The 22,531-nt window shown below is 57.8% G+C and overlaps 1 protein-coding gene across 1 annotated transcript; it reads left to right on the top strand.

Moving 5' to 3' along the window:
- Positions 1–3,960: 3,960 nt before the first annotated feature.
- SPRYD3 (SPRY domain containing 3) lies at positions 3,961–22,517 on the top strand. The gene is made up of 11 exons (XM_055125650.1): positions 3,961–4,098; positions 6,324–6,470; positions 8,892–8,967; positions 10,162–10,286; positions 10,498–10,633; positions 12,511–12,696; positions 19,840–19,989; positions 20,376–20,433; positions 20,940–21,059; positions 21,150–21,316; positions 21,492–22,517. The coding sequence occupies exons 1-11, from the start codon at positions 4,076–4,078 to the stop codon at positions 21,624–21,626; spliced, it is 1,323 nt and encodes a 440-aa protein (XP_054981625.1). The 5' UTR covers positions 3,961–4,075; the 3' UTR covers positions 21,627–22,517.
- Positions 22,518–22,531: the final 14 nt, after the last annotated feature.

The following is a 22,531-nucleotide window of genomic DNA, read 5'->3' on the forward strand; positions in this document are numbered from 1 at the left end:
CAATATTTCATTTCTTGGCATTCTCAGGAACTAATTGGTAATTGGTGCTTAGTATCTGAACACATCTCATTAAGGGCTGAAGAGATGGCCCAATGGGCTAGAGCACATGTCCTGAATGCAGATGTTGTTCCCCGACCCTGCATGGTCCCCCGACATGACCAGGAGCAACCCTCTTGAGCAATGAGCTAAATCACAAGTGCTCCTAGCACTGCTGGTTGTGGCCCCCTAATTTTAAGTAATTTTTTTTAAATTTTAGGGGATATATCCAGTGGGACTCAGGGCTTACTCCTGGTTCTGTGTTCGGAACCCCCGTACTTTCACAAGGCCACATGAGGTGCTGGGGATGGAACCAGGTCGGCCATGTGTGAGGAAAGTGCCCCTACCCACTCCAGTATAGCTCCGGTACCCCCTAAATATTTTAGACGAAATTAAGGCTAGTTAAGCTATTTGATTAAACAGCTTCTTCTGTTTGTTTTTGGGGTCAAACCTGGTAGTGCTCAGAGGCTATGGTCCTGGTTCTGTGCTTGGGGGGCACTCCTGGCAGGGCCTTGGGGGACCACCTGGTGCCAGAGTTCCAACCTTGACTTCTCCACCCACACAGCCCTTTAAGATAAATCTTCATCCTGTTACGACAACATTTTTTGGGGAGAGGGTATCACATCTGGCAGTGCTCAGGGTTGCTTCTGGCTCTGCACTTAAGAACTACTCTTGAGCTGGGGCCGGTGCTCGGCTCCGGCCGGCCGGGTTTTCGGCCCGGGTGCCCATGCCTCTGCAGAGCCGGTGGATGTGGAACGAGCGGGAACCAGAGACAGCTTTAGGAATTGGGGTTCCAGCAAGTGCTTGCACCCATGTATGGAGACTGTGAACTAACTTTGGCTACATGCTGTTCCAGGAAGGGAAATGATTCATTCTCAAACTTAAATCTTCGCCGACTTAATTACTATAATACAGAAATTGTATCTCTTCATTCTCATCAGTGGAAAACTTATTATCAAATATTTCCCTGTTAATAGAGCTGTATTCTTAGGGGATAAATTCCAACAAAAATAGTGAGTCTGTTTTGAAACTCTAACAACAATAGTGAGTTATGTGTTGAAATCTGGAATGTAATCAAGGTAAAGAGAAAAGGAAGTGAAATTATCACTCACGTACGGGGTGGGTTGGGGGGTGAGGGGTGGGATGTATACTGTTTTTGTTTGTTTGTTTGTTTGTTTGTTTTGTTTTTGCTTTTGTTTTTGTTTTTATTGGTGGTGGAATATGGGCACTGGTGAAGGGATGGGTGTTTGAGCATTGTGTAACTGAGATATAAGCCTGAGAACTTTGTAACTTTCCACTTGGTGATTCAATAAAATAAATTTAAAAAAAATTTAAAAAAAAAAGAACTACTCTTGGTCAAAAAACAAAAACAAAAACAAAAAAAAGGGGCTGGAGCGATAGCACAGCGGGTAGGGCGTTTGCCTTGTATGCAGCTGACCCGGGTTCTAATCCCAGCATCCCATATGGTCCCCTGAGCTCCGCCAAGGGTAATTCCTGAGTGAAGAGCCAGGAGTAACCCCTGTGCATCGCCGGGTGTGACCCAAAAACCAAAAAAAAAAAAAAACAAAACAAAACAAAAAAAAGAACTACTCCTGGTGGTGCTCAGGGGACCATATGGAATGCCAGGGGTAGAACCTGGATTGGCCACGTGCAAGGCAAGCACCCTACCCTCTGGACTATTGCTCCAGGCCCCAACAACCTTTTTTTGTTTGAGGCCGTACCCGGTGGTGCTCAGGGATTACTACTGGCTGTATGTTCAGGGATTCTTTCTCTTTCTTTCTTTCTTTCTTTCTTTCTTTCTTTCTTTCTTTCTTTCTTTCTTTCTTTCTTTCTTTCTTTCTTTCTTTCTTTCTTTCTTTCTTTCTTTCTAAGCTTTTTTGGTCACATCTGGCAATGCTCAGGGGTTACTCCTGGCTCTGCTCTGAACTCAGGCTCCGGGGACGATATGAGATGCTGGGAATCGAACCCGGGTCGGCTGCGTGCAAGGCAAATGCCCTACCTGCTGTGCTATCGCTCCAGTCAGCTCAGGGATCTTTTCTAACGGGGCTGGAGGGACCTTACGTGGTGCCGGAAATTGAACCCAACCGAGTTCCAGATGCAAGGTAAGCACCTTACTCAATGTACTATCTCTCTGATCCCACCTCAACCAACAACTTTATTGAGCTGAGAATACTTGATATTTAATATGCTGTGCATATTTATACATTTATTTATGGTTTCTCTTTTTACAGATTTTCTTATGAATAAAAACACCAAGCCTGATGGGGCTCAATGAGCTGGCGATCATGTAGGACGGTAGAATTCCATGCCCTGAGCTCTGCTGGGAGTGACCCCCAGCGTGGCCACCAAACAAGCAACAACAAAAAAACTACCAAGACCTTATCTTTCAGTCACAGATTTGGGGCTCTAAATGCAGGTTTCCCAATTTCCAGTCACACCTACTTCTGTCATTCATTTGCATCGGCCAAATTTGTGGATTTTTATGGTATAGGAGATGCTGGCTTCTATTTCTTTCTTTTTTTTTTTTTTTTTGCTTTTTGGGTCACACCCAGCAATGCACAGGGGTCACTCCTGGCTCAGAAATCACCCCTGGTGGTGCTCAGGGGACCATATGGGATGCTGGGATTCGAACCCGGGTCGGCCACGTGCAAGGCAAACGCCCTACCCGCTGTGCTATCACTCCAGCCCCATGGCTTCTATTTCTTTCAACATTTGTGGGGGACCTGGGAATGAGGAGAGTGGGGCGGGTCCTAGTGTCCAGAGACATTCCCCTTGGACACGGGAATTCTGACTAGTCAGTGAGAAAAATGAGATGCACTGAGGTTGCATGAGAATGCGAAGAAAACCTTCCTGGAGAAATCATGGTGATGGGGTCGCAGTTATAATACAGAGGATAGCGGATTTGCCTTACACAAGGCCAACCCGGGTCCTATTCCTGGCATCCCTGAAACACCTGCAGGGGTGATTTCTGAGCACCGCCAGGTGCGGTCCAAAACAAAAAAAGAAAGAAACGGAAAAGAAACGATGGTGACGGGAGGAAATCACGGATCCCCTCCCAACACTGACCAAAAAATTCTTATCAAATTCCTATTATGACCCCCATCTACCTCTCTCCTTCCTTAGTTTATTTATTTATTTTCACGGCTTCTGGGAAACAAACCAGGGCTTCTCGAGTGCAAGACAAGTGCTCTACTGCCGAGCCACATTCTCCACCCCGATTTCCCTCTTATTTATTTTGATTTTGGGGCCACCCCTAGCCGTGCTCAAGACTCACTCCTAGCTCTGTGCTCAGGGATCATTGCAGGCAGGCTGCTCAGGGGCCCCCTCCGGGATGCTGGAGCTCGAACCCGGGTCAGCGTGGTGCAAGGCCGGCGCCCTTCCCGCTCCCCTGTCTCTGCGGCTCCCTCTTGCCCTTCCTGCCGTTCCTGAACAGCACGTTTCACGTCTCTGCTTTTTGCAGCGTTCTCTCCTGGAACAGTGACACGACATGGGAACTCGGGAGAATGTTCGGGCAGGTATGACAGCGGCCCCGCCACGGAGGTGGGCCGGAGCCCTCCCGTGTAAAACGGAGAAAACGGCCCATTTCACGAGGTGGCTGCATCCGTGGGGCATCCTCCCGAGGCTGTCAGCATCCCGCCTGGCACCCAAGCAGCGCTCGGGGAACACTCGCCCTATATGTACGTGCCCAGTGCCCCGTCGCCGCCAGCCCCGCCCCGCGCCGGAGCCGCCTCCTAAGGGCGCTGTCAGCGCCCAGGGCGCCCAGCGCCGCGTCCGTGCCGCCACGTTGCCGCCTGCCACCCGCCCCGCACCCGGGCTCCGCAGCCCCGAGCCTGCGCTAGGTACCCGGCGCCCCGGGCCGCGCCCCGGCCCGGCCTGCGCGCCCCCATTGGCTCTCGAGGGTGCCTGTCCCGCGGGCTCGCTGAGGATTGGTCTCCGTGGCGGCGGGGGCGGGCGCCCGCGCGCGTAAGAAGGGCGGGGACCCGGATGTGTGTGGTGGCGGCGACCGAAGAGCTCGTGTGCGTAGCTGAGAGGCCTATGGATGAGGAGGACGCGGCGGCCCCGGTAGGCGGGGATCGGGGGCGGGGTCCCGGCGGCCGCGGGGCTCCCTCGAGCCTGCGGCGGGGCCTCGGCGCCCGGGCCCGGAGCCTGCCCCGCGGGGCCCCGCGCCCCTCCCCGGGGGTCTCGGGGCGGGGGGCTTGGGCGTCGCCGCCCCGCGGGCGCGAGCCGGGCGCCTGGCCCGGGTCCCGTGGGGGGCGAGCGGGCGCCCCTCGGCCCGGGAGGCCGGCGCTGCCCCGGGGAGCCGGCCACGTGGTGGCGGCGGGCAGCTGTCACCGCGGGTCGGTGGGTCCCGCTCGCGGGGCACGGCCCGACCGGAGGGACCCCGGCCCCCCGGCCCCCCGGCGGGGCTGGGCGGGCGGGGAGGGGGAGCGCCTCGCCCGCTCCCCAGGGTTAGCTCCCGCCAGGAGAAGTGCATTCATTCATTCCCGCTGCCTGCCGGCGCCCCGGGTCACGCTCAGCCCCTGGCTCCCCCGACTCCTCTCCCCGACTCCTCTCCGTTTTCATGGCCACTTAGTGGCCCGCGCTCGTCGGAATTGCTCTACAGCCACCTCGGGAATTGTTTGCAGCTCCTGCTCCTTTTATGAGGCGCAGCCCCAACAGACCAGCCCTTTAAAGACCTGATTATCTTGGATGGATGTGTGTGTGCGTGTGTGTGTGTGTGTGTGTGTGTAGCCACATTTATTATCTTGGATGGATTGTGTGTGTGTGTGTGTGTGTGTGTGTGTGTAGCCACACTGATTATCTTAGATGGATTGTGTGTGTGTGTGTGTGTGTGTGTGTGTGTGTGTGTGGCCACACCCGGCGGTGCTCAGGGCTTACTCCTGGCTCTGCACTCGGCATCACTCCTGGCATCCCCCGTAGGGCTCCGGGGACCAGAGACCCAGGGTGTGTGCAAGGCGTGTGCCCTCCCCACTGGACTCTCGCTGCGACCCCCGGATCCGATCCTCTTGAAAGGCGTACCATCTCCCTGTTTGAAATCTCCCAGGGTTTCCTATCACACTCAGAATAAAAATCGAATTCCTGTCTTTGGCCTGGCCCCTGAGCCCCTCCCAGCTCTTCTCATGCCTTCTTCACATTCCCTGCTCGCCACCCTCCCTCGCCTTTGCATGTCCTTAGCGTGCCAGCTCCCTTCCACCCCAGCCTGTGTCCCAGCTGCCCCCTCTGCCTGGAAGGCTCTTTGGTGGGCTTGGCACACGTTTGGCCTCTTAGCTCCTCTGTGACCTCCTCAGAGAGGCCTTCGCTGGCCACTCTCTCCAAAGTATTCTTTCCTTTGTTGGGGTACGGGGTGCTGATGGGGCCACACCCCGATGGCCTCAGGACTTACTCCCGGCTCTTTACCCAGGAATCATTGCAGACGGGCTCAGGGGAACTTGCAGGGTGCTGGGGATTGAGCCCTGGTTAGGCAGCATACAAGGGACCCTTCTTCATTTTAAAAATCAGCAGATGAGCTTATTTAACTCAGTCACTTGAGAAAAGGGGCTGGAGCGATAGGCCAGAGGGTAAGGCGCTTGCCTTGCATGTGGCAGACCCAGGTTCAATCCCCGCAATCCCATATGGCCCCCTGAGCACTGCCAGGAATGAACCCTCAGTGCAGTCAGCCCTGAGCTCTGTGGCACCCAGCAAAAGAGAAAAAAAAAAAAGAAGAAGAAAAGAACTTCAGGAGGAGATGAAATAGTCACGTAGAATAGTCTTATTAAAAGGAGTTTACGTAGATGAATGTGTGTGGGGGAGAAGGAGAGATACCAGTTCACCAGAACTTGATCTTCTGCCGAGAGGAAAAATGCCCCGAGTATTCTTTAGATAGCGTCCACCCGTTCTCCAACACTGCCTGACTTTGTTGTCAGCCCAGCCTCCCCCGCGGGAAGGGACGCACTCTGAGAAAGAGTCCAGGCCATACTGTTCGCAGTTGGGTCTCGGGGTCTCAAGAGGACACGTGGCAGGAGCCCAGGGACTGTTGAATGAAAGGTGAGGATGTGGGCCAGAGAGGTGGCACATTGGGTAGCGCACTTGCCTTGCACTGCCATGAGTGACCCCTGCCCAGAGGGCCAGGTGTAAGCCTTAAGCACTGCCCTATGTGACCCAAAATCTAAGGGGAGAAAAAAAAAAAAAGGCTGAGGACAAAGATTGTTGAGGTCAGCCTGAACCAATAGCCCTGCGTGCTGGCTGGCACGACTCAGGTACTTGGCCTCGGTCCCCGCTTCCTCCTCAGCCCCTTTCTCCCGTGGCAGGTTTGTTCTCATGAACAAGATGGATGACCTCAACCTGCACTACCGGTTTCTAAATTGGCGCCGTCGGATCCGGGAGATTCGGGAGGTTCGGGCTTTCCGGTATCAGGAGAGGTTCAAGCACATTCTTGTCGACGGAGACACTCTGAGGTGAGCTTGGAGGGGCCCTTCTGCATTTTTGTCCCGGTGCAAGATCTCAGAGCTGAACGAGCCCTTTGCAGAGGCCAGCAGGCCCGCACGGCCGGCTGGGGTGGGTCGAGTGGCTGAGTGGCTCAAGCGCCCTGCTCCACCCTGCACGCCCCCGTGCCCGTGTCGCTGGGTCCAGCGTTGCAAGTGCGTACTTCAGAGACGGGCTGCTGAGGTGCGGGAGCTGCCCCCTGCCTCGGTGAGAGTTTCTCAGTGGGCCTGTGGGTGTCTGGATCTCTCCCCGCCCTCTCGGGGGCTGGGTTTGGTGAAGAGTGGCCGTCTCAGCTGGAATAGAGAAGGGATCACTAAGGAAATGATGGCTGGGGGAGTCAGTCGGATGGGAGATGCATGCCGAAAGTAGATAATGGACCAAACATGATGACCTCTCAGTGTCTGTGCTGCAAGCCATGATGCCCAAAAGTAGAGAGAGAATATAGGGAATATTGTCTGCCATGGAGGCAGGGGAGGGTGGGGAAGGGGGAGTATATCCGGGATATTGGTGGTGGGGAATGTGCACTGGTGGAGGGATGGGTGTTCGATCATTGTGTGATTGTAACCCAAACATGAAAGCCTGTAGCAATCTCACGGTGATTCAATAAAATTAAAAAAAAAAAATTAAAGAATTTAATTATATACAGGAAGCAATGAGGAAACTTACTGGTATACTACAAGGAATTTTCTCCAAATAAACTATATATTTTAATCACATAGTGTAATAAATTACATACTTAACTGTATGGTTTTATATTTGTGTATAAAGAATACATTAAAAAGTATGTTGGGGCTGGAGCGATAGCACAGCGGGTAGGGCGTTTGCCTTGCACGCAGTCGACCCGAGTTCAATTCCCAGCATCCCATGTGACCCCCTGAGCACCGCCAGGAGTAATTCCTGAGTGCAAAGCCAGGAGTAACCCCTGTGTATTGCCGGGTGTGACCCAAAAAGAAAAAAAAATTTAAAAAAGTATGTTATGTATTTATAATACATTAAAAAAAAAGAGAGAGAGTGACCGTCTCAGAAGAGGTGTTTTTCCTCTTTGGCGAAGAACAGTTGATCAGTGTATCCTGCCCACCACCTTCCGAACCTTTTCTTTCTTTCTTTCTTTCTTTCTTTCTTTCTTTCTTTCTTTCTTTCTTTCTTTCTTTCTTTCTTTCTTTCTTTCTTTCTTTCTTTCTTTCTTTCTTTCTTCTCTCTCTCTCTCTCTCTCTCTCTCTCTCTCCCTCCCTCCCTCCCTCCCTCCCTCCCTCCCTCCCTCCCTCCCTTCCTTCCTTCCTTCCTTCCTTCCTTTCTTTCTTTTGCTTTTTGGGTTGCACTTGGCGATGCACAGAGATTACTCCTGGCTGTGCACTCAGGAACCACCCCTGGCGGTGCTCAGGGGACCATATGGGATGCTGGGATTCAAACCCGGGTCAGCCGAGTGCAAGACAAATGCCCTACCTGCTGTGCTATCACTCCAGCCCCTCTTTGTTTATTTTTAAAATTTATTTTTATTTTATTTTATTTTTTGCTTCCTCTGAACATTGCTGGGTGTGATTTGGTTCACACCTGGCGATGCTCAGGGGTTACTCCTGGCTCTGCACTCAGGAATTACTCCTGGCGGTGCTTGGGGGACCATATGGAATGCTGGGGAATGAACCTGGGTCGGCCGTGTGCAAGGCAAATGACCTACCCACTGTAATATTGCTCCAGCCCCCTCTCTTTATTTTTATGTATTTACTTAGGGGGCCACTTACTTCTGACTCTGTACTTAGGGGGGCTGCCGTGTGCCAGACAAGCACCCTACCCGGTGAATGATAGCTCCAGGCCCTAGTTTGTCTGTTTACTGTTTGTTTTTTCTGACTCCAGCTCCATCCCTGACTCTGGAGTCTTCATCCCTCGCAGAGCTGTCACTGAAGGGGTCCTGGGAATAATAGTCTTCAGGGCAGGAGGGAAGGCTCTGAGGCGCGGGCGTCGGGTGTGGCCTCCCAGTCTGAGAACACCAGCCGGTCTTCTGGTGGAGGATGAGGGCTGGAGCTGCAGCCTGAGGGATGGAGGCCCGGCCTGACATGGGGTGCCAGGGGCCCTTAAGAGGCATATGTTTCCCTTGGAAACGGAAGGGGCTCAGGTCTGAACAGACTTGTCTGCGTGAGGTGTGGTGTGGACAATGGCTGGAAGCACTGGGAAGGGAAGGGTGGCCGCAAGTCTTGTCTCGGGCTGTTGAATGAAAGTGAGGATGTGAGCCATAGCGGTGGCACACTGGGTGGGGCAAGGGTGCCCACGAGTGCCTGCCTTGTGGCCTGCTGGGTGCTTCGCAGGGTTGGCCCTTGCAGGGTGCAGTTTGGGGACACGAGGCCTTCCCCTCGATTCCTGGATTATGCTGCTAACACAACTCCTCATTCTTCCCTTAGTTACCATGGCAACTCTGGTGAAGTTGGCTGCTATGTGGCATCCCGGCCCCTGACGAAGGACAGCAATTATTTTGAGGTGATCAGGGCAGTGGTTGGGCAGAGCAGGGGTGAGGCGCCCTAGCTCCGAGGCACTCGTGCTGGATTCAGGATTGGGTCCCTTGACTGGAGTCTGAAAGACGGGTGCCCAGGAGCCCTGTCACCGGCCCCTTTGGCGTCGTTCCTGTCCCCACCTAAGTGGAGTGACTTTTACCCTTTCCCACCCACTATCCTAAGCCCAGTACTATTCCGTTTTCTATCTTTTCCATGGTAGGATTCTGTCCTTTTCCCCCTCTTAGTTTGGTGGGGAGTGGTGGTGGTTGGGCCTTACCCAAAAGTGCTCTGAGCTGAGGAATGACTCTGGGCGGGGCTCCGGGGACCCATATGTGGTGCTGGAGATGGAATCAGGGTTGGTCATGTGTAAGGCAAGTGCCTTATCTGCTGTACTGTCTCTCCAGCCCTCTTGGAAATTATTTTCTAAGTAATAATAAGAAAGTCACCTCCACGCTGGTGCTGGGAAATGTAGTGGCGGACAGAAGGGTGTTAGAATACTGTATGACTAAAATCCAATCATAAGCGGCTTTGTGATGTTCTAAAAACAACAACAATAATAATAATTAAAAAAAAGAAAGCCACCCTCCCCACCCCTCAGCTCCCCAGTTCTTCCTCCAAGTGCCTGTTTTTTTTCCTCCAGATTGTACCGTTTCTTTTATTTTTTATTTTTTATTTACTTTATTATTATTATTTGTTTTTGCTTTTTGGGTCACACCCGGCAATGCATAGGGGTTACTCCTGGCTCTGCACTCAGGAACCACCCCTGGCAGTGCTCAGGGGACCATATGGGATGCTGGGAATCGAACCCGGGTCAGCCACATGCAAGGCAAATGCCCTACTCGCTGTGCTATTGCTCCAGCCCCAGTACTGTTTTTTTTTTTTTTTTTTTGCTTTTTGGGTCACACCTGGCGATGCACAGTTACTCCTGGCTCTGCACTCAGGAATTACCCCTGGCCATGCTCAGGGGACCATATGGGATGCTGGGATTTGAACCCAGGTCTGCCGCATGCAAGGCAAACGCCCTACCCACTGTGCTATCTCTCCAGCCCCACCCAGTACTGTTTCTTTTAGTTCAGCCCCATCTAATGCGTCATTCCCCCAGCTTGCCCATCTGGCTTCCGGCAGCTCCCCCCGGCCACCCCCCCTTCCCCGGCCCTGCTCACTGTTCTCTCCCCTCCAGGTGTCCATTGTGGACAGTGGGGTCCGGGGCACCATCGCCGTGGGGCTGGTCCCTCAGTACTACAGCTTGGATCACCAGCCGGGCTGGCTGCCGGACTCGGTGGCCTACCACGCCGATGACGGCAAGTAAGTTGCCCTCGGTGGAGCCTGCCGGTGCCTTTACTCGGGTCCGGGTTTCTCTGCTCAGGAAAGGAGAGCGGCCTGCCAGCTAGCTGGGGAGGGCCGGGGAGAGGCCGTGTGACAGGGTCTGGGTGGGGCGAGGTGTGGCCTCTGCTGCCAGTGCCGGAAGGGGCTGGGGCGCCAGGTGCAGTGCCGGTCTTTGCTGGTCTGTCCACAGGCTGTACAATGGTCGAGCCAAGGGCCGCCAGTTTGGGTCAAAGTGCAACTCGGGAGACAGGATTGGTTGCGGCATTGAGCCCGTGTCCTTTGACGTGCAGACGGCCCAGATCTTCTTCACCAAGAACGGGAAGCGGGTGAGTGCGGAGCGCCAGGCCCCCGAGACCGAGTGGCCTGAGCGGCCCTGGGGTCCGTGGGAGTGATCAGAAAGAGTCAGATCACTTCCGCGTTGGAGACGTTCGCCCTGTCCAGGAACAGCTGGGGCGTCACCCTGTGTAGACGTGGAGGGCACGCGGGTGCAGCACAGGAGGAGCAGGCATTGTAGGGGACAGAACTGGGTGATCAGGGGAAGGCTAGGAGCAGGAGACACAGGAGACAGAGGGGACGAGGAGAACAGGAGCCTGTGCTCGTGGTCCTTGGTGGATTACGTTTTGTTAGTTTTTAGGGCTGGAGAGGTAGCTCAGAGGGGAGAGCACTTGCCTTGCCTGCACCTGACCGAGTTTGATCCCTGATAGCCTGTATGGTCCCCCAAGCAGCACCAGGAGTGATTCCTGAGTGCAGAGCCAGGAGTGACCCTTGAACTTCCCTGGGTGTGACCCAAAAAGCAAAAAATATATATATTATTAAAAAACATATTATTATAATATAAATATTATATAAAATATAAATATATAATATTATAACATAATATATTTTATTTTAATTTTAATTTTTAATTTTTAATTTTTTGCTTTTTGGGTCACACCTGGCGATGCACAGGGGTTACTCCTGGCTCTTCACTCAGGAATTACTCCTGGCGGTGCTCAGGGGACCATATGGGATGCTGGGAATCGAACCTGTAAAAATAAAATATTTTTTTGGGTCACACCTGGCGACGCACAGGGGTTACTCCTGGCTCCGCACTCAGGAATTACTCCTGGCAGTGCTCAGGGAATATGGGATGCTGGGAATAGAATCCAGGTTGGCTACATGCAAAGCAAACGCCCTACCCACTGTGCTATCGCTCCAGTCCCCCAAACTAAATATATATTATATATATTTACAATTTTTGAGGTGTCATAGTTTTTAATACCTTTTTGGCTCTGGCCCGTCTTGGGATTCTTGAACTGAACCCTTTTGAGGAGTCCTTCTCGCATTTTCTCTTCCTAGTTTTCACGTTGCCTTTCCTTCCTTCTAACATTCCGTGGCGAGGAAGGTGATACGAGCAGATGGAAGAGAAAGGCCCCTCGCTGTGTCTTTCTCAGCCCCATCTTGTGCCTCAGGCCTCGCCAGGCCCTGGTCCCTTCGCCTGCCCTGCAGATTCTCCTGCCTCTGGACACTTGCACACACCTCCTGTGTCAGGGTTTGGCAGCAAGCCAGGGCACTCCGTCAGCCTTTCAGCTCTGTGGAAACCTCGTTCAGCCTGAAAGACTTTGCAACATTTTTTTATTTGTTTTGGGGCCACCCCTGGTGATGCTCAGGGGTTGCTCCTGGCTCTGTGCTCAGGAATTCTTCCTGGTGATGCCTGGTGACCATAGGGGATACTGGGATCCAACCCAGGCTGGCCACACGCAGACGAGCGCCTACCCCCTGTATTCTCTCTCTGGCCTCTTAGCCACGTCTCGGGGGGCAGAGGAGTGCCAGGAAGCTCAAGGCCCCATGCTTGTGAGACGTGCTGATCCCCATCGAGCCACACGCCGGCCCCTGGATCGGCAACTCTGGAGCTTCGGCGTCTCGATATTCTTTTTTTTTTTTCTTCCCTTTTTGGGTCACACCCGGCGATGCACAGGGGTTACTCCTGCCTCATGCACTCAGGAATTACTCCTAGCGGTGCTCAGGGGACCATATGGGATGCTGGGAATTGAACCCGGGTCAGCCGCGTGCAAGGCAAACGCCCTCCCCGCTGTGCTATCGCTCCAGCCCCTCGCTGTTCTTTCCGTCCATCACCGTGTATAGCGATGACCTGCTTCGGCCTCTCGAGACCCCGGTGAGCTGGGAAGAGTGCCCTGGCAGGCCCCCTCTCCGTCTCTTGCAGGTGGGCTCCACCATCATGCCCATGTCCCCGGACGGGCTGTTCCCAGCCGTGGGGATGCACTCCCTGGGCGAGGAGGTTCGCCTGCACCTCAACGCCGAGCTGGGCCGGGAGGACGACAGCGTCATGATGGTGGACAGCTACGAGGACGAGTGGGGCCGGCTGCATGATGTCCGGGTCTGTGGAACTGTGAGTAAGGGGCAGGGGGCTGGGCAGGACCCTGAGACATACCGCCGTCTGATTGTCCCTCTGGGTGTGGATGGGGAGCGAGCCCTTTGCAGGGCTTGTCGGGGGAGAGTTTTAGCAGCGTGTCCCTGGGCTTCGCTGGGCTTCTTGGGGTTCAGGTTGAGCCTCGCTTGGGCCCGTTCTCCTTGCCTGCCCTGCTTTAGAGAGCTCAGCTTAGTTGCTTTAGCTGTTCTGGGATCCCACCTGGTGGTACTCTGACGCTACTCCTGGTCCAGTGCTCAGGGGACCATGCCGGGGTTCAGCTTGAACCTGGGCCTCCTGTGTGCAAAGATGAGTACAGCCCGTTGAGCATCTTTCTGGCCCTGGAAGTTTCTTTTTTTGGTTTTTGGGTCACACCCAGCGATGCACAGGGGTTACTCCTGGCTCTGCACTCAGGAATTACCCCTGGCGGTGCTAGGGGACCATATGGGATGCTGGGAATCGAACCCTGGTCAGCCGTGTACAAGGCAAACGCCCTCCCCGATGTGCTATCGCTCCAGCCCCTGGCCCTGGAAGTTTCTTCTCCTTCTTTGCTTCCTTTGGCACCTGCCGCCCCCTGCCGCCTCTCCCACTGCCTTTGAGAGGCTGGGGATTGGAGGCAGGACGCCTGGCCTCCCGTTTCAACACGGTCCCAGCTCAGCTGCCCACGTTTGCAAGCATCCTACCAGCTGTGCTCTGGCCCTGGCTCCCGGGCTTTGAGACTTTGTTGCGTGTCAGTGTATTTCTCCCTGCATTCCAGTTTCCTTTTGTTTCTTTCATGGGGTCTTGCCCACTGGGGCTTGGGGCTACTCCCGCAGTGCTTGGGCTGCCATGGGGGACCAGGGAGAGAATCTTAACAGCCTCTTAACAGCCTCGATTCTTTAGTTTTGGCAGCGCCAGGACCTGCATGTGGGAAGGGGCCTCGCACACGGGCACACACACATGTGCTATGCGGCTGACCTCTGTCCCGTTTTACGGAGGATGAAGGGTCAGGGAGAATTTTTTTTTTTTATGCTTTTTGGGTCACACCCAGTGATGCACAGGGGTTACACCTGGCTCTGCACTCAGGAATTACTCCTGGCGGTGCTCAGGGGACCATATGGGATGCTGGGGATCGAACCCGGGTGGACTGCGTGCAAGGCAAACACCCTACCTGCTGTGCTATCGCTCCAGCCCCAGAATTCTTGACCCTCAAGTTTGCTTTTTTTTTTTTTTTGGCGGGAGGGTGTGTGTGCATGCAGATTCTGGGCCATGCCCAGAGGTGTTCAGGCCTTACTCCTGGTCCTGAACTCAGGGCGTCACTCCTAGCAGGGCTCAGGGAACTGTGTGCAGTGCTGGTGACTGAGCCCGAGTTAGCCACATGCAGGCAGATGCCCTCAGCCCTGCATCCGGGCTTGCCTCTTGAATGCATCTTTTTAAACCTGCTTTAGTCCTTCCTTGAATTTTCAGCTTTCTTGGGAATCCTATGAACCTCGGGAGAGGGAAATTCTTCCCCTCCAGCCTCTGGGCCTCGTGCAAGTGGGGGCAGTGGCCGGCTGCTGGGTCAGGGGTCCGGCCCCGACTGCCGTGGGCCTCGCAGGCCTCCTACTTCGAATTGTCCCCCTGCTGCCCTCCTGCTCCTGACTCAACCTTCTCCTCCCGCTGCCCTTCTCACCCCGGCCAAGGCTGTTTTCCATTCTGCCTCTGATAACAAAACAGAAGCAGTGGGGGGCGGGAGTGGATTATGAGCACTGCTCCCCCACTTCTGGAGTCAAGCTCGGGAGCCTGGCAGCCAGGGCCCCACGCTGCTTCCTGCCCCGGGGGCCCTGGCTGGGAGCTGCCTCCCCGGGGCTGCAGAGGCCCAGGGCCAGGGGCCCATGGACGCCCCCTCCTTGACCTTCCTCTCTCTCCCCCGTCCCCCATCACTTGGACGTCTCCGGCGCTGAGCTTGGGACGGAGCCCGGGCCGTGTTCCAGCGCTTACCCCTGACCTCTCCTCAAGAGCTTTTTCCTGGCATCCTCTCTCTGCCTGGACCTGTCCCCACTCTGCTCCGGCTCCTCCCAGGCAATCTTTTCCTCTGGATCCAGAACCCTCGAGACACTTATAAATAGCCTGCCCTCCCCACTCGCCCAAGGGCCCCGCGAATGAGGGATTTTTCTTTCTTAGATAGAAGCTGTGGCGTTTAGCTGTTCCCGCCAACCCTCCCCCGGGCCCGGGGCAGCTGGCAGGGCGGGCACATCCCTCGCTCCGCTCTCGCTGCCCTGCGCCAGGTGTTGGCAGACGCCTCTTGAGCGTCACGCGCCTCTCTTCCGGCCCATCTTCCAGACAGGTTGCTCTCCCCTGCCCCATGGCCGCCCGCTCCCCCCTCTCGGCCCCCTTCCTTCAGGGCCTCCCATCCCCTCTCCCATCCAGCCGCCAGGCCCTGTCAGACGGCGGAGGCGGGGGTGGTCATCTGGGCCAGGCTCAGGTGTCTTGTTTCTAAATGTCTAATGCAGCTGTTTCTCCTTGCTGCCTGTTCCTGATCGCTGCCTTCTTCTGACCATCTGCTGTCAGTGACCCCTCCCTGGGACTTGCTCGCCAGAGATGTCCCTTTTACTCTGAAGGGTTCCCCCCATACATTTTTTTTTCTTTTTGGGTCACACCCGGCAATGCTCAGGGGTTACTCCTGGCTCTGTACTCAGGAATCACTCCTGGCGGTGCTCGAGGGACCCTATGGGATGCTGGGAATCGAACCTGGGTCGGCCGCGTGCAAGGCAAATGCCCTACCCGCTGTACTATCGCTCCAGCCCCTCCTCCCATACTTTTTTGTTTTAGCCCTGACTCGGTGCTCAGGGATCACTTCTGGCAGGCTTGAGGGATCCAGTGGGGTGTCAGGGATCGAACTCGGGTTGGCCATGTCCGAGGCAAACGCTCTCCCTGCTGCGCCATTGCTACAGTCTCTTTTTCTTTTGTGTTGTGTTGGGTTTGGGGTCACATCTCTGCTCAGGGGTCACACTCCTGGCAGGGCACAGGGGATCATGCCGGGTGCTGGGGATTGAACTTGGGTCTGCAGCATCCAGGGCAAACTCCCTGGCCCCTAGAGCACATGTGTGGCATGCAGCAGTCCCCGCTTGCTGGAACCTCCAAGACGTGGTCCTTGGACACTGAATGGGAAATAGCCCCTGAGCACTGCTGGGTAAGGCATCCACCCAAAGGGAAAAAAATCCCGTTTCTCCTCCATCAGTTTCATTAGGAAAGGTTGCGGACGGGTGCGGGGGCTGGAGCAATAGTGCAGAGGGGTAGGGTGCTTGCCTTTCAGCCAACCAGGGTTTGATTCCTGGCACCCTCTAGGGCCCCTGCTCCCTGCTAGGAGTGGTCCCTCATCCCTGAGTGCAGAGCCAGGAGGAACCCCTGAGCACTGCCAGGTGTAGCCTCAAAAAAAAAAAAAAATTGCAGATAAGTTAAAAAAAATAATCGGGCTGGAGATGTAGTACAGTGGGGAGGGCTTTACCTTGCACACGGCCAACCTGGGTTCAATCCCTGGTATCCCATAGGGTCCCCCGAGCACCGCCAGGAGTAATTCCTGAGTGCAGAGCCAGGAGGAACCCCTGAGCATCGCCAGGTGTGACCCAGAAAGCCAAAAGAAAATAATAATAATAATAATAATAATAATAATGATGATGCAGGTAATATAGTGGCTTCAGCTGCTAGTCGTGTGGCTGTGCAGGTTTGATCGCAGCGTCTAGAGATGGACAGGCCTGGCTCTTTCCTGAGTGGGAGCCTCCCCGGCTTCCTGTGGGCCTAGCTTGCTCCCCGGGGGTTGGCAGTCGCCAAACTGGGGGTGAGATCCCCCCTCCGTGTCCGATTCCCGGCTCCTCTGACGGCTCCCTACTGACGGGCAACAGATGGGGTACACGAACGGCGGGGGGGGGGGGGGGTGAGACGCAGCCTCTCAGGGGGCCTTCCCAGACCCCACCCAGTCGAGACCATGTCGGGGCCTGAGCTGCCTGGTGGGGAGCGAGTTCTTGGTTCTCGGTTCAGCTGCTGCTCGGCCCTCAGGGCACGAGCCCGCCCTGGCTCCTGTCAGAAGGGATTAGGGTCTTTGCTGGCAGGGCGGATGCCAGCGGGGAGAGGAGGCTGGGGAGGCGTGACCGGGGCATTGCAGCCCGTACTCTGGCCCGGAGCCTCCCCCGTGCCTCAGAAGGCGGAGACAGAGGGTGGGGGAGGGGTGGGCTTGAGACTCCCAAGGAGACCATTGTCCCTTTCTCTGCCAAGATGTAGCAGAGACAGGAGACTGCTCCGCATACGACTGCCCAGGTTTGATCTGCGACACCTCTTAGGGTGGCACCTCTTAGGGTCACTTCTGAACACCACCGACCCCCCACAAAAACAAAGAATTGAAGAGGGACGTTCCTGTTGTTAGGGCACTGAGGTGAAAGACTGGGGGGGGGGTGGGAGCAGTTGGCTGGCTGGGGGCTGAGTCCTGGTCCTGAGGGGGACTGTTCTGTTTGCAGGAAAGGCTGTCGGGGTGACCGTCCCTGCCCGTGCCGTGAGCGGCAGCTTGGGTCTGTTTGGCTGCGTGTACTGTCGGCGTGTCACCCCGGCCGCCAGGGTCAGGGAAAGGCAGAAGTGGGTGTTGTTGACCTGCCGGGTGTCGGGCTCCCTCACCTGCCCACCCCTGCAAGAAGTGAAGGTGTGAAGTGTGGGCCGGCATCCCTGAGCCCCATGGATGTGGCCCTACTCCTACCCACCCCCAGCCCCCGAGAAAAACAAGGAAGGAAAAAGCGAAGATGCAGGCTGGGGAGATGGCCCAGAGGGCTGAGAGTGTGATCCAAGAGGGGAACTCCGCACCCATCCCCCCCGCCCCCCCCCCCCCGTTCCCAGGCACCGGGGGACCCACACGTTCTGAAGGTCGCTTGCTTGAGGTCAGAGACTAGAGCGTGAGCTCAGGTCTGCTGGGTCCTCTCGCCCTGAGAGGCCTCTGGGCAGCCGGTCACTCTGGGGCAGGAGTGTGGAGGACGGGGAGGATGTCGCCTGGGTCAGGCTCTCTCTCCCTGAGCGGCGGCTCCCATCCTGCCGACCTGCTGGGACAGAGCGACCCGCCCCCCCCACCCTGTGGGGGCGTGTCCTCTCCTGGCCACTGCCTGGTGGACGCCTCCCGCCCTGGCCACAGACCGGAGTGCGGACGGGGGAAGGTGGGGCGCGCTCTTCCCAGGACCTGCGTCTGGCCCGCCTGTTTCTGGGCTGGGGCCAGTTGGGCGTGGTGGCCAAGTGTAGCTGCGGGGCCCCTCCCCCCGTTCTGCAGTGCTGGCCGCAGAGTGTGGGCCGCGGGCTACCCAGACTGCTGGCCGGTGTGGGGGGAGATGGAGGAGAACCACCCCCCCCCGGCCGAGAGGCAGGACGTGGACGACCATGAGCCAAAGTCAAGAGAGTGTGGGCCTCAGTTGGTCCTCGGCCCCCAGATGAGGGCCCCCAGGGGCCCCATTTCTGTGCCAGCAGTGTGGTGTGATGGAGGAGGTGAGGGCGGCGGGTCTGGTGGGTCAGGTGGTCCCCATCTATCACTGCCTCTCCCTAGCCCCTGCGTCCTGCCTCATTTGTCTTTGGAGGGGAGGGCAGGCTGGACCGGAGGAGTGGCAGGTTTTGGGGACCCGGGGCGGAGAGGGGATCCAGGTGCCCACGGTGCGAGGTGGCACGGTGGCAGTGGCCCTTGCCTTGGCTGCAGACACCCTGGTGCCAGCCAGCCTCATTCCTCTCCTGCCCAGGCGGGAGGGGGCGCGAGAGGGCAGCGTTCCAGGGCTGGCCGGGGTCCCCGGGCTGCGTGTTTTCTCAGGGTCAGGGGCTGGGAGGGGAGCAGAAAGTCTTCAGGGGCAGTTTGACTAATTAAAAAGGGATTACGGGATCCCAGGTGATGTGGAGGGTGGGGAGGAGAGGGGCTGGGGCTGAGTCATTGCCCCAGTGTTACCATGACAACTGATAAATAAACCCTCCCAGGTCGGGGGTGGCCGCCCCGTCTTGCCCAGGCAGGACCCCGGTGGGCCTGGAGAGCTGGGAGAGCCCCAGCTGTCATTTTGCCTTTCCCCTCCCCGCTCCCGCCCGGAAAGGTCATGGGGGGCCAGGGCCTGAGACCCGGTCTGCGGGCGCTGCCCCACCCGCCCCTGGCACTGGTGCGGACCAGAGCTGGCCGTTCTGGGCTCCTGGCTCCCAGCACCGCCCAGGCCCAGCTAGGAAGGCCCTGGCCAAAGCCGGCTGCACTGGAGGCCTGGAGAAATGCTGTCAGCCCTTCCGGGCGCAATTGGCTTCCGGGTCTCTCCCCGGCCCAAACAGCTGTATTGGCACCCACCTCTGCCCCGTCCCTCACCCCGCTCGGCCCCCTGAGAGGCCGCAGGCTTCCTCTTCCCCATCTCTGCTTTTCCTTTTCTCTCATTCAGGGCTGGGGTGGAGCTTCCTCATGGGGACAAGCCGCAGGGTGAGTGGGGGAAGTGAGGACAGAGCCCGGAGGCCCCATAGGCGTGCACTCAGGCCGGCCCGCACGCACTCGGGCATGCACTCAGGCACGCACACACATAGGCACGCACTCAGGCAGGCACACAGGCAGGCACACACACAAAGGCACGCACACAGGCAGGCACGCACATAGGCACGCACTCAGGCAGGCACACAGGCAGGCACACACACAAAGGCAGGCACATAGGCACGCACACATCAGGCACACACTCAGGCAGGCACACAGGCACACACGCACTCAGGCACACACTCAGGCATGCATGCACATAGGCACGCACTCAGGCAGGCACACAGGCACACACACACACACAAAGACAGGCACATAGGCACGCACACATACAGTCACATGCACCCAGTCACACACATGCACACATGGACACACAGGCACGCACACTTGCATGCAAGCCCTGGAGGGCTGTGCTGGCCTCTAAAGTGAGAGGCTCCGGGCCGTCTGCACGTGGCGCCGTGGCACGGGGCTCAGCCTTCCTGTTCTGCCGCCACCACTGCTCCCCGCCCTCTCCCCGCTCGCTCTTCCAGGCCTGCTCGGGGCACGGGGCCTCTGGCATCCTTCGCTCTCAGGGAATCTGGGCCCCGGGTTGCCTGGGGTGGAGGGGCCAGGGTACTCGTCAGCCCCCACAGCAGCCCCTCACCCCACTCTTCCTCCAGCTGCTGGAGTACCTGGGCAAGGGCAAGAGCATCGTCGACGTTGGGCTGGCCCAGGCCCGGCACCCGCTAAGCACCCGGAGCCACTACTTCGAGGTGGAGATCGTGGACCCTGGGGAGAAATGCTACATTGCCTTGGGGCTGGCGCGGAAGGTCGGTGCCTTTGCTGGCTTTTCCCTCTGTGTGTGTGTGTGTGTGTGTGTGTGTGTGTGTCTGTGTGTCTGTGTGTGTGTGAGTGTGTGTAGGGGTGGGGTGGGGGCGCAGGAGACACTGGGACGGGGTTGGAGGGAGGCTTTTAACAGCTATGTAAGGGGGCTCTGGGACCTGCACCCCGCATTCTGCACATAGACAGAAGCAGCCTGTGGTCCTGGCAGGAAGCCAAGCACCTTCCCAGTCTCCTTCCCCCCCCCCCCCCCCCCGCCGCCCTCCCTGTCCCCCCTCTCCTCCCCCGCCCCTCGCCACTGGCCTGGCGGGAGGTTGAAGATCGAAGGCTCAGGCCTTTTCTCCGTGCTCTGCCCGGTTTGTTTTTCTGGGTGCAGGACTACCCCAAGAACAGGCACCCTGGCTGGAGCAGAGGGTCTGTGGCGTATCACGCAGGTATGTTAGGGCTGCGCTGCGCAGGCGGGGCGGGTGGGGGCCATCGTCCGAGTCCCCCCGCTACGGCGGGGGGAGCCTCCACGCGGCTGGCCTTTCTCCTCCTTTTTGTTTTCCCTCCGGCGCTGGGAGCCAGGAGGGCAGGGGCTCGGGCCGAGTGGACATTCCAGGCCTCTGAGTTGGCCCCTTTGCGCCTTGCCTGCAGATTCTGCAGTTTCTTTTTTTGGTTGTCTCGATTTCCTTTCTGGCTTTCTTAAGAAAAAACAAACGCTGAGTTCCTGTCTCACCATGGGCCCTCCTCGCCCCTCCTGCGCCGCCCCCCAGGGAGCCCCCTCAGCCCTTTGGTGTGTCTCTGTCTGGTTGTCCCCCTCCCACACACACCCTGTCGCCTTGTCCCCTCCCTTCCTGGGGCCCGAGAAGTGGGCGAAGGTCGCCCTCTGGAGGGGACCCTCGAGGGCAAGGAGGGTGTCCCCCGTGTTTCTTGAGGGGTGCTCTCCTCCACCCGACAGATGACGGGAAGATCTTCCACGGCAGCGGCGTCGGGGACCCCTTTGGGCCACGCTGCTACAAGGGGGACATTATGGGCTGTGGCATCATGTTCCCCCGAGACTACATCCTCGACAGTGAGGGTGAGTGGAGGCAGGGCCCGGCCGGGCTGGCGGGGGGGGGGGGGGGGCGGGGAGGGGGGGTGGCACCAGCTGAGCACTCCCGTCTCCCAGGCGACAGTGATGACAGCTGTGACACCGTGATCCTGTCTCCGACTGCCCGGGCCGTCCGGAATGTCCGCAATGTCATGTACCTGCACCAGGAAGGGGAAGAGGAGGAGGAGGAGGAGGAGGAAGATGGGGAAGAGATTGAGCAGGAGCACGAGGGCAAGAAGGTGGTGGTAAGTGGGGGCTGCTGGGGGAGTCGCTCAGCCTCAAGGCGCCCTCTGGTGGCCGCTGCCCAACACACCCTCAGTCTCCGAGTTGGGGCAGGGCTGGGGGCTGGTTAGTCCCAGCAGCCTGCGGGGGAGCCGGAGCCCGCTGTCTGCCCCACCTCCTCCCTGCCGCCCCCCGCAGGTTTTCTTCACCAGGAACGGCAAGATCATTGGGAAGAAGGACGTGGTCGTCCCTTCCGGGGGCTTCTTCCCCACCATCGGGATGCTGAGCTGTGGAGAGAAGGTCAAGGTGGACCTGCACCCCCTGAGTGGCTAGGGGCAGGGCCAGGCACCCAGCTCCAGACCCCCCCAGGAGTGGGGCGCCCAGCCCGCGGGCCCCGGGGTGGCCGGTCCGGCCCCCGAGTGTCCGGCCGGGTGCTGCCCTCCGGCAGTGCCGGGCCGGACAGGATCAGGGCCAAAGAATGCTTGCTCGCTTGGGGGGTCCCACTGGCTCGGCCTGGGGCCTCCTGCCCCCTCCCCCGCCCCCCGCCCCCGGAGTGGAGAGGAGTGCGCCCCTGTCTCGGCTGCTATTCGGGCCTGAGGCCCAGAGGGAGGAGCGGACACTCCTGGCTGGTCCCCGCTGCGGCTCCCCGCGCTCTGCGTCCCCCGGTAGCTGCTGGCAGCCCCCTTGGCTGGGCTGGGGGGCTCGGGGCCCTGCCTCTCGTGACTGTCGTTCAGGGAGACCCCGCTAGGTTCCTGCTCTCCCCTCCCTCCCCAGACACTCGGGTCCTCGAGTCCCCTAGGGAAGCGAGTCTCCGGAGAGCTGGGAGGGCCCCAGGGCCTTGGCGCCTGCCTCCCCCCGACAAGCAGCCCAGACCCCGGTGCCCGTCTCTCCTGCTGTGAGGTGCCCCTCCCCTCGGCACCCCCTTCCTCCCCCCAGTTTACTGCCTGTGCCAGTTGCCTGTGTTGCCTCAGTGTTTGATTCTAGGAGTTCCCCGTGTTCCCCCTTCTCCCCCTTTGGCCCCCGACCCCCCCTCGTACAGTGACTCCCCCCGGGAGGAAGGGGCGTGGGCGCGTTGGCCGCGGTTTGCACAGAGTGGGCGGTGCTGGGCAGGGAGGGTTGCCCCGAGGCCCGCCCTCCAGGCCTGCACTATGATGTAAGAAATGTATGTACAGACCAGAGATGTTTATACCGCCAATAAAGACGGAGTTTCCGTATTTATCAGTACGGCCAGGACCCGG

This window comes from Sorex araneus, chromosome 2 (assembly GCF_027595985.1).
Source record: "Sorex araneus isolate mSorAra2 chromosome 2, mSorAra2.pri, whole genome shotgun sequence".
Lineage (NCBI taxonomy): Eukaryota > Metazoa > Chordata > Mammalia > Eulipotyphla > Soricidae > Sorex > Sorex araneus.

Excerpts from the sequence above, each read along its gene's own strand:
- SPRYD3 (XM_055125650.1), top strand. The coding sequence starts at position 4,076 with ATGAGGAGGACGCGGCGGCCCCG. Across the intron at positions 4,099-6,323 it reads AGGAGGACGCGGCGGCCCCG|GTTTGTTCTCATGAACAAGA; the intron begins GTAGGCGGGGAT and ends CTCCCGTGGCAG. Across the intron at positions 12,697-19,839 it reads ATGTCCGGGTCTGTGGAACT|CTGCTGGAGTACCTGGGCAA; the intron begins GTGAGTAAGGGG and ends CTCTTCCTCCAG.